The sequence below is a fragment of the Aotus nancymaae genome, unplaced genomic scaffold (assembly GCF_030222135.1).
Source record: "Aotus nancymaae isolate 86718 unplaced genomic scaffold, 86718_ANA_hifiasm-v0.15.2.pri h1tg000075l, whole genome shotgun sequence".
In the NCBI taxonomy this organism is placed as follows: domain Eukaryota; kingdom Metazoa; phylum Chordata; class Mammalia; order Primates; family Aotidae; genus Aotus; species Aotus nancymaae.
The window spans coordinates 3,519,939-3,532,695 of record NW_026988490.1 but is presented as its reverse complement, the minus strand read 5'-3'; the positions used below and the strand labels follow the sequence as shown (position 1 = coordinate 3,532,695).

Here is a 12,757-nt window from a genome sequence, read left to right as displayed (position 1 = left end):
CTACCTCAGCCTCTGAGTAGCTGGGATTACAGGCGTGCCACCACCACACCCAGCTGGTGTGTGTGTGTGTGTATTTTTTTTTCTGAGATGGAGTCTCACTGTGTCACCCAGGCTCTGGAGTGCAGTGGCACAATCTTGGCTCACTGCAACCTCTGCCTCCTGGGTTCAAGTGATTGTCTTGCCTCAGCTTCCTGAGTAGCTGGGACTACAGGCACGCACCACTATGCCCAGCTAATTTTTGTATTTCTTAGTAGAGACAGGGTTTCACCATATTGGACAGGCTGTTCTCGAACTCCTGACCTCCTCGGCCTCTCAAAGTGCTGAGATGACAGGTATGAGCCACTACGTATAGCCAGTTTTTGTATTTTTAGTGGAGACAGGGTTTCGTCATTTTGGCCAGGCTGGTCTTGAACTCCATTTCAAATGTTTTTATAGCATTTTCCCTGATCATGAAAGCAAATTTTAGTAAATTTGGAGAGTATAGTCTATAGTCGCAATACTATTTTTTTTTTATATATATATATATATATATATATGAAATATAGTATGGTATAAATTATGAAATACAGTTACTTGCTGTGCATGATTATGTATTCATTTTTGTATTCTAGCCTTTTCTTGTACAGGATGATTTTTATGGTGCACCATTTGTATAACCTTTAACAACACTCGGAACAAAACTGTGACTTGTGAACTTAACATACGCAAGTAGTGAAAAGCTTAAAAAGACACAGGAGGGTGATGAGCACTACCCTCAAAAGAGGGCGACTCCTCACGGGATGGGTCAAGGATGCAGGGCCTCACCCACAGCCAGGAACAGACCCCGAGCCGGAGGACGCCGGAGCTGGGGTGCACCAGGCTACCCCATGGGCTCTGCTGCTCTTCTTCTGGCTCCTCTCCTTCCTGGTCTCCCACGTGGGGTTTATTCTCCCTCCGTTTATGTATTCATCTGCTTATCGTCTGCTTCCTCCCACTAGAATCTCACTTTGTGAGGTCATTTCATGAGCATTTTTCCAAGACATTTAAAATTCCTTGTAAATTTCTTTTATTCTTAAAGTGAAAACTTTTGTTTTACAAAAGACATTTGATGAAAGTTTTTAAACAATGAAACTACATATCAACTTGTGATCCTGTCACTTAAAGAAAACCGTTGATCAAATTTTGGTTTACATCTTTCTGTAGTATTGATTTCGTGTAGCATCTGCACCCTCCGCTGGCTGACTGGTTGTGTGCTCTGTGTGTGTCGTTTGCAGTTGCCGGCCTGCGGGCAAAGGCGTGGAGGGGCTCGCCAGAGTGGGATCCCGGGCAGCGCTGTCTTTCGCCTTCGCCTTCCTGCGCAGGGCCTGGCGATCAGGTACGGTCCCTGGTGTGGCGTGTTGCTCTGCTTCCCTAATGCCTCAGCAGACGGGGTTTCGAGCTCCCATGTCCTCTCTGTGCCTCATTTTCCTTGCTTGTCAGTTGAGAGGCTGCAGAGGCTGTTTGCCTTTCATGTCTGTGCTTTAAAGAAAAAAAAGAGAGTACATGCACCCCCACCCCACGTAAACCACTACCATGGAACGCCCCAGTATGGATTTAATTCTAGAAGAACAAGAAGTTAGTGTATTGCTCATGTGACATCCATGAGATACAGAATTGACTGGAAAAGCTGTGCTAGATTCCGGCCTGTTGAGTGAGGGATTGGAAAGGTGACAGTGGCGTCTTCTCTCACTGAGGGATGGGAAGCCCAGTGGGAGAGTGAGAGGAGTGGGTGGGCTCCTCTGATGCGTGTGTGCACCCAGGCGAGGATGCGGACCTCTGCAGTGAGCTGTTGCAGGAGTCTCTGGACGCCCTGCGAGCGCTTCCTGAGGCCTCACTCTTTGACGAGAGCACCGTGTCCTCTGTGTGGCTGGAGGTGGTGGAGAGAGCGACCAGGTTCCTCAGGTCCGTCGTAACAGGGTGAGTTCTCTTTTTTCTTGCCTTCTGGATGCAGACAGCCAACCCGCTTGAGGCTAGTTCTTAGCGTCCTCATTTTAGAGCTCAGAAGTGTAGGAGTTTGGTTTCTCACCTGTGTTTTCAGCAGGCCCTCAGTGCTGTGATTCCAGGTCTGGTCTCAGGTTTTCAGGTGATCTGATTTCTGATTCTGTGACTGGAATCAGGAAGCTATGATACTAAGTGAGACAGACAGGGGACGATGCTGAGAGATTTGGCCGTCAGTAATTCATAGAGAGTTGAGCACTTACCTTTGTGTCTCTGATGATGAGGAGCTGCTGTTTGAGTGTAGAGTGGTGCTTAAAGTCTTATAGATAATGTGGGAGTAAACACCTGCTCAAGATCAAATTGTTTAGTCCTGTGGCTGGTCTTTTTAGTGTAAAAAGTTTGAATATGAAACATTTGTGCGTAAGGAAAAACATGAACTCTGGTCTGGAGTGCTGTGCATTTTTATTAAGGTTTTTAAATTTAAAGAAAATATAATATAAAATTCAACAGGAAGGACTGATGTAGAGGAAAAGTGAGTCCACTCCTCACTCTCCTTGACAGAGCTCAGCACTGTGCCTTCTTCCAGTGGGCAGGATGCCTTTGGCGTTGTGTCTCCGGCTGGGAGTCCACTTCCTGGGCCTGCTGGTGAAGGCATCACCACAGAGTTTTAATTCTGGAGGCCCTGAAAATAGGCTTGGAGTTGATTTTAAAGATTCAGCTAAAATGTTGCTGCCATAAGGTCCTTTCTCTGAAGTCTTGGGATAGAATTTTAAAAAATTTATTATTGACTAACATAGAAAAGTTAAAAGTATATCTTTGATCCAAGATAAAAATTAGTTTAGACGTGTTGCCTCCAGATTCTCACGTGGTTTTAGAAATTGGTTCTCTAATTCTGCAGGAGAATGTTGATACTGTTACAGTCTTACACGTAATCGAAACTGGAAACCATATCTAGTTATTCTTCTACTCATGTTTTGGATAATGATATAAATAATTTTATGCTTCACAGTCTTGGAGTATGTCATCTACTGTGATGTATCTGAATGAATACTTAAAATATATTTTTGTAAGCTAATTGCACACTTTAAAATCTCTGAATAAATTTGAGTGGCAAGTCTCAGAAACTTGATTCTAAATATTAAAAATATATCCTTCTTTGGGAGGGAGCATGTAGTGAATATGTTGGTGTTATTGTAAGCTTGCTGTCTTTCTTGAGGTTGCTTTGTTCCCGCATCCACTGCTTTCATTTCAGGGATGTTCACGGAACGCCAGGTACCAAAGGGCCAGGAAGTATCCCCCTGCAGGACCAGCATTTGGCCCTGGCCATCCTGCTCGAGCTGGCGGTGCAGAGAGGCACGTTGAGGTGAGGGCTGCCGCAGACGGGGAACGCTTTGGGGAAGCACCTTTGTATCCAAATACCTGTTGCTTTGTGTGGCATTTCACCGAATCGTTTCTGACTGCAGCAGACGTGTGTGTGGTGCTCCGTGGCCAGAGAACCGTGTCCGAGAGCTTGCTCGCTCTTGACGTTTTCTTCACTTCCTTTTTCATGCTTGGTTTTCTAGCCTGGGAACTGTTCTTTTTATTTTTTTCTTTTCAGTTTTCCTCATTTAATTATTTTTATCCCATGACTTTAAGATCCTAGAACTTCGGTGTAAACGTGCTGAGCGTCTTTACTGGTCTTTCCCATCAACAGAAGGCAGATGTCTTATGCTGACATCCTGGTGTCGATTCAGTGATTTAATTACCACGGCTTTACTTTGGTTTCCTTTCATATATTTCTTCACTTCTGTCTAGCTGTTTGCTTTTCTGTCTAGCTCACTTTCAAGTATTTCTTCACTTCTGTGTAGCTGTTTGCTTTTATTTTTGATCAACCATGAAATTTTTAGTAGGAATAAATATCTTTTCTCCTTTAGCCAAATGCTGTCTGCCATCCTGTTGCTACTTCAGCTGTGGGACAGTGGGGCACAGGAGACTGACAATGAGCGCTCTGCCCAGGGCACCAGCGCCCCACTTTTGCCCTTGCTGCAAAGGTTCCAGAGCATCATCTGCAGTAAGGACACGCCTCACTCCGAGGGAGACATGCGCGTGAGTACCATGCGGAACTTTGTGTTTAGGTGGCACTCGATTCTAGTTATTTTTAAAGCAAGATCAGCGTGTCCATGGCAGTGTGTTCTCTGGCTTGTGTATGTTTGGTGGTCACATCAGGGAGTCACTGAGACAAGTGTGGGAGGTCACTTGTTTGTGGAGAAGACTCAGTTCAGTGAGTACTGATTTTCTTGTCAGCGTGGAACCAAGCCTGAAACGTGCACTTCTAAATAAATACCAGAAAAGAACAAGGAAAATAGTGGCCTGCTTTGTTGACCATTCCTATATGCTGGGCTCTGTGCAGGGCAGTCACCTGAGCTGTCACTGTGTTTAGTACCAACTCTTCCTTAACAGATGTGGACGCCGAGCTGGGGGAGGAGCAGGTGTGCAGGGCCCTGGGCGTAAACCTCCAGGACTGCTGGTCTTTACGAGTCAAGTACAAGTTGGATTTTGCCAGTCTTTTCGGGAAAGTCTTAGTCATTCCAATATCATGCTTTGGTTTAATTTTTCTATTATTTGACGGTCTTTAAACTAATGGTAATAGGGCTCTTCTGCCTTTAGAAGATTTAGAACTGTGATTTAATAGGCAAATGAAAGTAGGTGTTGTCCAGAGTGAGCAACATTTAGATTAAAATAAAGGTTTTTGTTTTAGATTTCAAGACCAGTTTGAGATGCTGTGCTGGGTTCCCACAGAGGTGGTTCTCCAGGAGTCTTAGGCCTGTAGGGAGGTTTGGCTGTGTTAGTAATTTGTGTGGATTCAACTTACCTGTGGTGTCATAAATGTATGCATGCACAGTCAAGGTTGTGTACATGTATACAGCAGATGTATACACTTATACAGTTTATATGCTGCATAAATATGTAGATGTCTAGTATAACTGCACCATCAACATTGTCATTTGATGACCAAAATGAGTAAATAACAAAATATAAAGAGGGTTAAAGGCTGACTGTTACTTTAAATTTCCCCACCATTTCTGAATGTTTGTTTACTTTTCCTTTCCAGCTTTTGTCTGGCCCTCTGAGCCCCAATGAGAGTTTCCTGAGGTACCTCACCCTTCCGCAAGATAACGAGCTTGCCATTGATCTGCGGCAAACAGCGGTTGTCGTCATGGCCCATTTAGACCGCCTGGCCACGCCCTGTATGCCTCCGCTGTGCAGCTCTCCGACGTCCCATAAGGTGTGCGCGAGAACAGTGTTCTGCGTGTGTTTGCAGCTAGTACCTCTGCCGGGTTCTCATCCTGGGCCTGTGTGGAGACGTGCTTTTGCTGGTATTGGTCGAGGAGCTGGCTTGTGTTTTTTAAACGTTGCAAACACATTTGGTGGTAACATCAGGGAGTCAGATGAGACAAGTGTGGGAGGTCACTTGTTTGTGGAGGAGACTCAGATCAGTGAGTACTGACTTCCTTGTCAGCATATTTAAACATTTATACAGCTTACATGCTGCATAAATATATAGATGTATTGTTTAACTCTATCATCAACATTGTCATTTGATGACCAAAATATAAAGAGTGGTTAAAGGCTAATTATGTTACCTTCATATATGCAAATATATGCAAACTTTGAAGGTGTTACCAATGTTGAGAGTGAGTGGTGAGCAGGCTGAGGCGCACAGGCCTGGGGACCCACCCTGGGGGCGCAGGTTTCCAGGTTCAGCTGGCACAGCCAGAGAGAGCTCCCCTTTATCCACATAGCCCCAGGCCCTCCCCGCTTCCGAAGGGGCTTCCACAGCCTTTCTAGTCTGAACATGGGCTGTCTTAGTTTGTAATGCTGCTTATAGCAGTGACAGTATAATTATAATCATATCTGTTCTGTAATAGTAGTGGTCAGGTAGTAATTTGCGTGTGTGGAGCACCAGTGACGTGCATGCTCACTGAGGACCTCAGTGTGCTGTTGTAGCTCATTATGTCGGTGAGAAAACTGCAGTTGGGAGTACTAGTGAACTTTGCCAGGGTATAACAGCCATCCTAGTTTTCGATCCAGATTTCTCTTAACATTTTATTGCTAATATGAAGAGTATTTTGTTTTATAGTCATTAAAAAAAAAGTAATAGAGTCACATGGTTCAAAAATCAAAACTAGGCAGAGACACAGTTGCTTCCCCTGCCCACCACATCTACCTGGTTTCCCACCTGTTCCTTCTCACTTCTTAGTCTCATCTGTAGCCTCCTTATTCTCTGGAATGAGTATGCTGGTGGTAGCATGTTGCATTACTTGTGTTGCTTGTTTTTTTCACTGACCGTATATACTGAAGTACTTTATGAGAGCATCGCTCTTTGTTTTTATAAAGCAGCTTAGTATTCAGTGTGCGGATGTGTCTTTTATGTTGTGAGTCTCTTATTGGTGGGCACTTGGCTTATTGCCACAGTATTGCTATACAAATAGTGCTGCAGGGCCTGACCTTGTACGTGTGTCTTCATTGTGTGCGCATGTGCACAGGTGGGGATGTGTCTAGTGCGGGCTGCATGTCACCAGATTGCTCCTGTACAACTTGATTTCTGTCACCACCGATAGGGATGCTGGCCTCCCAGCCTTGTGCGTGGGCTTTTGGGATTTTGCCTGCTAAGGCACAAAATAATTTGAGCATTTTAAAATATGTTAGTATTTAAGGGCCGCTTATACTACTTTCTAATGGACTCTGTTAAAATGAAATGCAGTGGAAATGGAAAAATAACCTGCCCCATTGCTTCATCATACTGATTAAATGAGGTAATATGGCATGGTATGAGTTATTTTGATGTTTTGAATCAGCACATTTTCTCTTTATTTGCTTTGTTTTTAGCTTATAATATCTCAGTGTTACTCCCAGCCTTTTTTTTTTTTTTTGCTGTTGTAAAAGAAAATGTTTACTTTTTTATCTTACAGGGATCATTGCAAGAGGTCATAGGTTGGGGGTTAATAGGATGGAAATACTATGCCAATGTGATTGGTCCGATCCAGTGCGAAGGCCTGGCCAACCTGGGAGTCACACAGATTGCCTGTGCAGAGAAGCGCTTCCTGATTCTGTCACGCAACGGCCGCGTGTACACACAGGCCTACAACAGTGACACACTGGTGCGTGTTCTGGGCACTGTACCTGCAGTGTTCCCTTGAGGGGCGAGCTCTGTACTACAAATGCACAGGGTCTGGTCTTTCTTTAAGCCATTTGATTTCTGAAGATTGATAAGCTGCTGTTTATTGTGTATTATGTTTAATCATCTCAATTGTAATATTATTGTAAAGATTTTGGGTTGTGAAGATTAGGAAGTCCTTATAGTGAAACTCATTGCTGATCATGAGAGTCCCATTTGTGAACTGATTTTCCACCTGTAAACTCATTTGACTTTGGGGCCAGCCAGGTGACAAATGAAAGAGCTGGGCCTCATGGGGATAGTGGCAAATTGGGACGTGACATGTTTTTGTTAAAGCAGAAAGGCATTCCTCTCTGTTGCCGCAGGCTTCTGTCACTCAGGGCTAGCCTGCACTGCCCCTGGATCGGCACTGGTCTTGCCACAGAGCACGTGGAGCCCTCCCACTGTTCTCTTGGTGCTGGGTGGGAAGAGCTGGAGAGCTGGCCCTGTGGCCGCCAGAGGCTTATGCCTCACTTCTGGTTAGAGCAGGCTTTGCTCAGGGATACATGATAAAGGAGAGCTGTGCGGTTTTCGTTATCCTCGGACTGATGTGTACTTTTCTTCCTGTTTTAGGCCCCGCAGCTGGTCCAGGGCCTTGCCTCCAGAAACATTGTAAAGATTGCTGCCCATTCTGATGGCCACCACTACCTAGCCTTGGCTGCCACTGGAGAGGTGTATTCCTGGGGCTGTGGGGACGGCGGACGGCTGGGCCACGGGGACACTGTGTATGTGTGCTTCATTCCTGTAGGGGACACACTCTCCTTTTATGTTGCCATATCCTAAACAGGGTGGAACACAGAAGTGTGTGCAGGTGTTTTCCAGCTGCCCTGACGTGTAGTGCTGGGGTGGAGCAGGACACTATGATACGCCCCCTCTTTAGTGATGGCTTGGGAGCTTTGCCCATACATGGAGAGCAGCAGGGGTCGGCCCTTCTGCTCTTCTCCACCCTCTGCAGCCTTGGCCAGCTTTTTATCTACTCAAACTGCATCCCACTGTGGAGTGTGCTGAAACAGATGCTACACTACTGTTCCTTCATTCACAAACATTTCACCCTGTCTACCATAGATAATAAGGTTGTCAACCTTTCCTTGAACCATGATATTGTTTTTACAGGGAAAAAAAGCAGCAATTTCTTCCTAATATTATCCTATTTGGTGAAAACTTTTATTGTGAAAGAACAGAAATAAAACAGAAAGTTGTTATAAATGCCAGGTGGTAAAAATTGGGAGGTCTTACAGCCTCCATGGAGTGATGGGAACTGTCTTGTACTTTGCTGTTGTGTGTGGAAGTTTGGTATTAGGTTTAAAGGAAGGATGTATGTACACAACAACCCAGCAAGCCTATTTTACGTGGGCCGGAGCTCTGAGCAGGGAGCGAGCAGTGCAGAGCTTGAAATGAGCATAGTTGTGACTGTGCTTGTGTCCCTTGAGAGGAGCCTGGAGGGCTTGGCCCATGCACACCACGGGGTGTAATTGAGGGCATCACTGCCAACAGCATCCACTGGGAATATCCCAAACCGGGAGAAAAGCAGAGTGATGCGTGTTGTGTGGTACATAAATGCCAAGCTCAGAACAGCCCAACTCCCACAGTGTTGTAGGGGATTCAGATAAGTGTTGTAAAACTAGTGAAAAACGAAGATTCATCTCCACGGAATTTATAGCTGTCACTCTCTGACTAGATCTTAAGGGCTGGGATTGACATGGGGCACACAGGACTTGAAAGGCATCAAGGTATAGGACAGGGTGGTAAGTCTGTTTACTTCCTTTATGGAATTTATAACTAACTTTGTATAAAATGTTTCATAGTAAAACAATTCTCAGTGGAGAGTAAGTACTAGTATCAGTAACTTACCTCTTATTCTAGAACTTGAATGTTGGAAGAAAGATCAGTGCAGATGCAGAAGCTGGAGATAACCTTTTGGGGGAGTTGAAACTGAGAGGCTGTACTGGAGTAGAGTCATTGGGCATCCTTGTGTGTGCCCGTGTCTCTGTGTGTGCCCATGTCCCTGTGTGTGTGTATTTTGCAAACTAGTTGGTCACAAAGTGAGTAAATTATGTCTTTGGAAAGGCCTGGCTTCTACAGATTCTCAAGAAAATGTCATCCATCATAGGAACGTATTCTGGATCATAAGAATAAGATATTTTGCTAACTTTGCAATTTCTTCAGCTAGTAAGACTTTTCTGCTGAATCACCACTGCCTCACATTTTTCATTTGTAAAATATAGATTGCAAAATGCTGGCTTCATTCCATCTACATTCATTTAACAAATAAATATAAATGTCAGCTTTATGAGGTTTACATGCAACCAGATGAATGAGTTTCAGATGTACAGTGGGATGGGTGTTGGCAAGTGCACGCAGTTGGGTAGTTGTCACCGTCAAGGCATGGGGTGCCCTGTTGCTTCCAGGGCCCTCTTTGTGCCCTTGAGTCGATCCCCGCTTCCTGCCTCCAGTTCCAGACAACTTCTGCTGTTATTTTGTCTTTTCCAGAATTTAATGTAAACAAAGCCATACAGTGTATGATATTTTGTTTCTGGCTTCTTTCATTAACGTGATGTCTTGAGATCCAGACGTGTTGGGTGTATCGGTAGTTCATTCCTTCTGTTGCAGATGGACTATGGTTTTAGGCCATTGTGAATAAAGCTGCTATGGACTTCATCGTACCAGGTTGTTTTTTTTTTTTTTTTTTTTGAGATGGGAGTTTCGCTCTTGTTGCACAAGCTGGAGTGCAATGGCACGATCTCAGCTCACTGCAACCTCTGCCTCCCGGGTTCGAGTGATTCTCCTGCCTCAGCCTCCTGAGTAGCTGGGATTACACATGCGCGCCACCATGCCCAGCTAACTTTTTGTATTTTTGGTAGAAATGGGGTTTCACCGTTTTAGCCACGCTGGTCTCAAACTCCTGACCTTAGGTACTCCACCTCCCTCTGCCTGCCAACATGCTGGAATTACAGACATGAGCCACTGTGCCTGGCCTGTTGTACAAGTCTTTAAGAGACATTGTTTTTATATTTCTGCTGGATACCATGCTTGGCGTTTTGTTCCAACTTAACAAAAAGTCATGGAGGTGTTAGGTGTTCGAATTCTCTCTTTATTCTTTTATAAGGTACCTGAAAGGTGAAACTGGCCTGATGCTGTGATGGTCTATTTTGGATAGCGAATATCCTTTTCTAACACTAATGTGAAATAACACCAAGAAGAAGGGCATTCATGTTTGTTCCCTTCCTCCCCAAGGCCTCTGGAGGAGCCTAAGGTGATCTCTGCCTTCTCTGGAAAGCAGGCTGGGAAGCACGTGGTGCACATTGCTTGTGGGAGCACGTACAGCGCAGCCATCACTGCTGAGGGGGAGCTGTACACCTGGGGCCGCGGGAACTACGGCCGGCTTGGCCACGGTAGGTCTGCTCTGCATGAGGGGGAGCCTGCAGCAGAGGTGGCTTTTTAAAGGACTTTGTAACGGCAATCATATCTGTTTGAAGGCTCCAGTGAGGATGAGGCCATTCCAATGCTGGTGGCCGGGCTTAAAGGACTGAAGGTCATCGATGTGGCGTGTGGGAGTGGGGACGCTCAAACCCTGGCTGTCACTGAGAATGGTATGTAGAGCTCTCGCCACCCTGGACAGGCCCTCGAGGACACACGTGGCAGCTGCCCTGGAGGAAGTGAGCTTAGGAGTAGAGTGGGCCTCACGAGGCCACCCGCCCTGTCATCCAGTGGGTGTGGGGCTCAGTGGCATTGGTGAAGAGGCCCAGGTGGTTACTGGGCTTAGGTTTGCCTGGGGCCTGTCAGCCAGTTAGCAGCCGCCACGATTCCTGTGTGGGCATTTTATTTTTTAAGACCGAGAGTTGCTACTTCGGTAAAATTTTGTGATGGTATGTTGAGTAAAATGCCTTGAATAGGACTGTGGATGTTGTCTTCCTCACACTGGTGTTTCTTTGGTGCAGATCTTGTAGGGAAGTATCCCTGCTTACGCTGTGATTTTCTGAGGTGACTGCCTGGGGGGACAGTGGGAAATCACCAGGCAGACTGTGTGTGAACAGCATCATTTTGACCACAGCATATGAAAGTACACGCTCTGATCTCTGCGTTCAGGTCTGCCGTGCTGCTTTCATTGACCACTAATAGTGTGTCATCTGCAGTTTCCAGTTTGGGTCGGGGTTGGCCTGTTTTTGCAGATAGAGTTGTGTTGGCATGCAGGCATGCCCACTCATTTATGTCTTACCTGTGGCTGCTTCCCTGTGACAGTGGCATAGCTGGGTAGTTGAGACAGGAAGCCCACAGAGGCTAAAAATATTTACCATTTGATCGTTGAAGAAAATATTTGTCTATCTTTGGCTTAGTTATTTAAAATAGAATGTGGGAACTTGTGGAGCAATCTGAGAGCTTTTCTGGTTTCTTTTTCCTGATCTTTTATAGTTTTTACCTGTAAGTAATTTCACTTTTTTTTTTTTAAAAGACAGAGTCTCGCTCTGTAACCCAGGCTACAGTACAGTAGTGTAATCTCGGCTCACCACAACCTCCACCTCCTGGGTTCAGGCAGTTTTCGTGCCTCAGCTGGATTATAAATGTTCACCACTGTGCCTGGCTAATTTCCGTGTTTTTGATAGAGACAGGGTTTCACCATGTTGCCCAGGCTGATCTCGAACTCCTGGGCTCAAGTGATCCTCCTGCCTCGGCCTCCCACAGTGCTGGAATTACAGGCACGAGGCACTGTGCCCAGCCTAACAATTTTGTTTTTTAGCAATTCGCTCTCATTAAGTTTTGGCAAAGTTTTCAGCTTAGTTTTCACTGTAAAAATAAAAATACTTACTTTTGCAATTGCATTTTATCCCTTTATGTAATATTTGATCAACTTACATACTTACACTGATATATGCAGTTGGGAGCACATACAGTGGTACGGGTGACCAGCGGGCAGCACGGTGGAAACAGAAGCAGGCCGGCAAACGGGAGAGTGGTCCACGGCGTCTGTAGTGTGCTGGGCCCCAGTTACTGTGTGTTACGGAGGCAGTGGGCCTTTGGTTCTGTGAAGCAGTTAACATGGAGCCCAGGCTAGTCAGAGTCAGGACTTTGTTTTTCATGGAATGAAAACAAAAAGAAAACTCAGCTTTCCCTTTCTTTACTGCTTCTGTATCAACCTCAAGTGTCAACTAGATTTCATTTGCTCAGTAGCCACCCTTGGAGTGTTAACTATGTACATCGGTGGTCTTGATTAGTGTGCGTTTTTTCGTTATGTTATTTTCAGTCATTTAAAATTTTTCATTAAAATGCACTGTTGTTTTTATTTAAATGCATTTGTATTTTTAGGGCAAGTGTGGTCTTGGGGAGATGGTGACTATGGGAAATTGGGCAGAGGTGGCAGTGATGGCTGCAAAACGCCAAAGCTGATTGAAAAGCTTCAAGACTTGGACGTGGTCAAAGTCCGCTGTGGAAGTCAGTTTTCCATTGCTTTGACTAAAGATGGCCAAGTGTATTCCTGGGGAAAAGGTGACAACCAGAGACTTGGACACGGAACAGAGGAACATGTTCGTTATCCAAAACTCTTAGAAGGCTTGCAAGGTGAGTGCAAACGGAAACTTTTAAAACCCTTCGGGACAGTTTCTTTAGTAA

General features: G+C 45.2%; 1 protein-coding gene across 4 annotated transcripts in view; it reads left to right on the top strand.

Annotated features, from left to right (window-relative positions):
* HERC2 (HECT and RLD domain containing E3 ubiquitin protein ligase 2) overlaps positions 1-12,757 on the top strand; it is a 205,901-nt gene that overhangs the window by 46,657 nt on the left and 146,487 nt on the right. For all 4 annotated transcript variants that reach the window (XR_010339213.1, XM_064367822.1, XM_064367824.1 and 1 more), the window contains exons 6-15: positions 1,254-1,354; positions 1,779-1,935; positions 3,209-3,319; positions 3,870-4,041; positions 5,048-5,221; positions 6,909-7,097; positions 7,727-7,878; positions 10,388-10,545; positions 10,630-10,743; positions 12,455-12,706. Coding sequence is in view for 3 of the 4 variants with exons in the window: in XM_064367822.1 (XP_064223892.1) it covers positions 1,254-1,354; positions 1,779-1,935; positions 3,209-3,319; positions 3,870-4,041; positions 5,048-5,221; positions 6,909-7,097; positions 7,727-7,878; positions 10,388-10,545; positions 10,630-10,743; positions 12,455-12,706 (1,580 nt within the window). In the remaining variant the exon portion in view is untranslated. The remainder of the gene's footprint in view (positions 1-1,253; positions 1,355-1,778; positions 1,936-3,208; positions 3,320-3,869; positions 4,042-5,047; positions 5,222-6,908; positions 7,098-7,726; positions 7,879-10,387; positions 10,546-10,629; positions 10,744-12,454; positions 12,707-12,757) is intronic.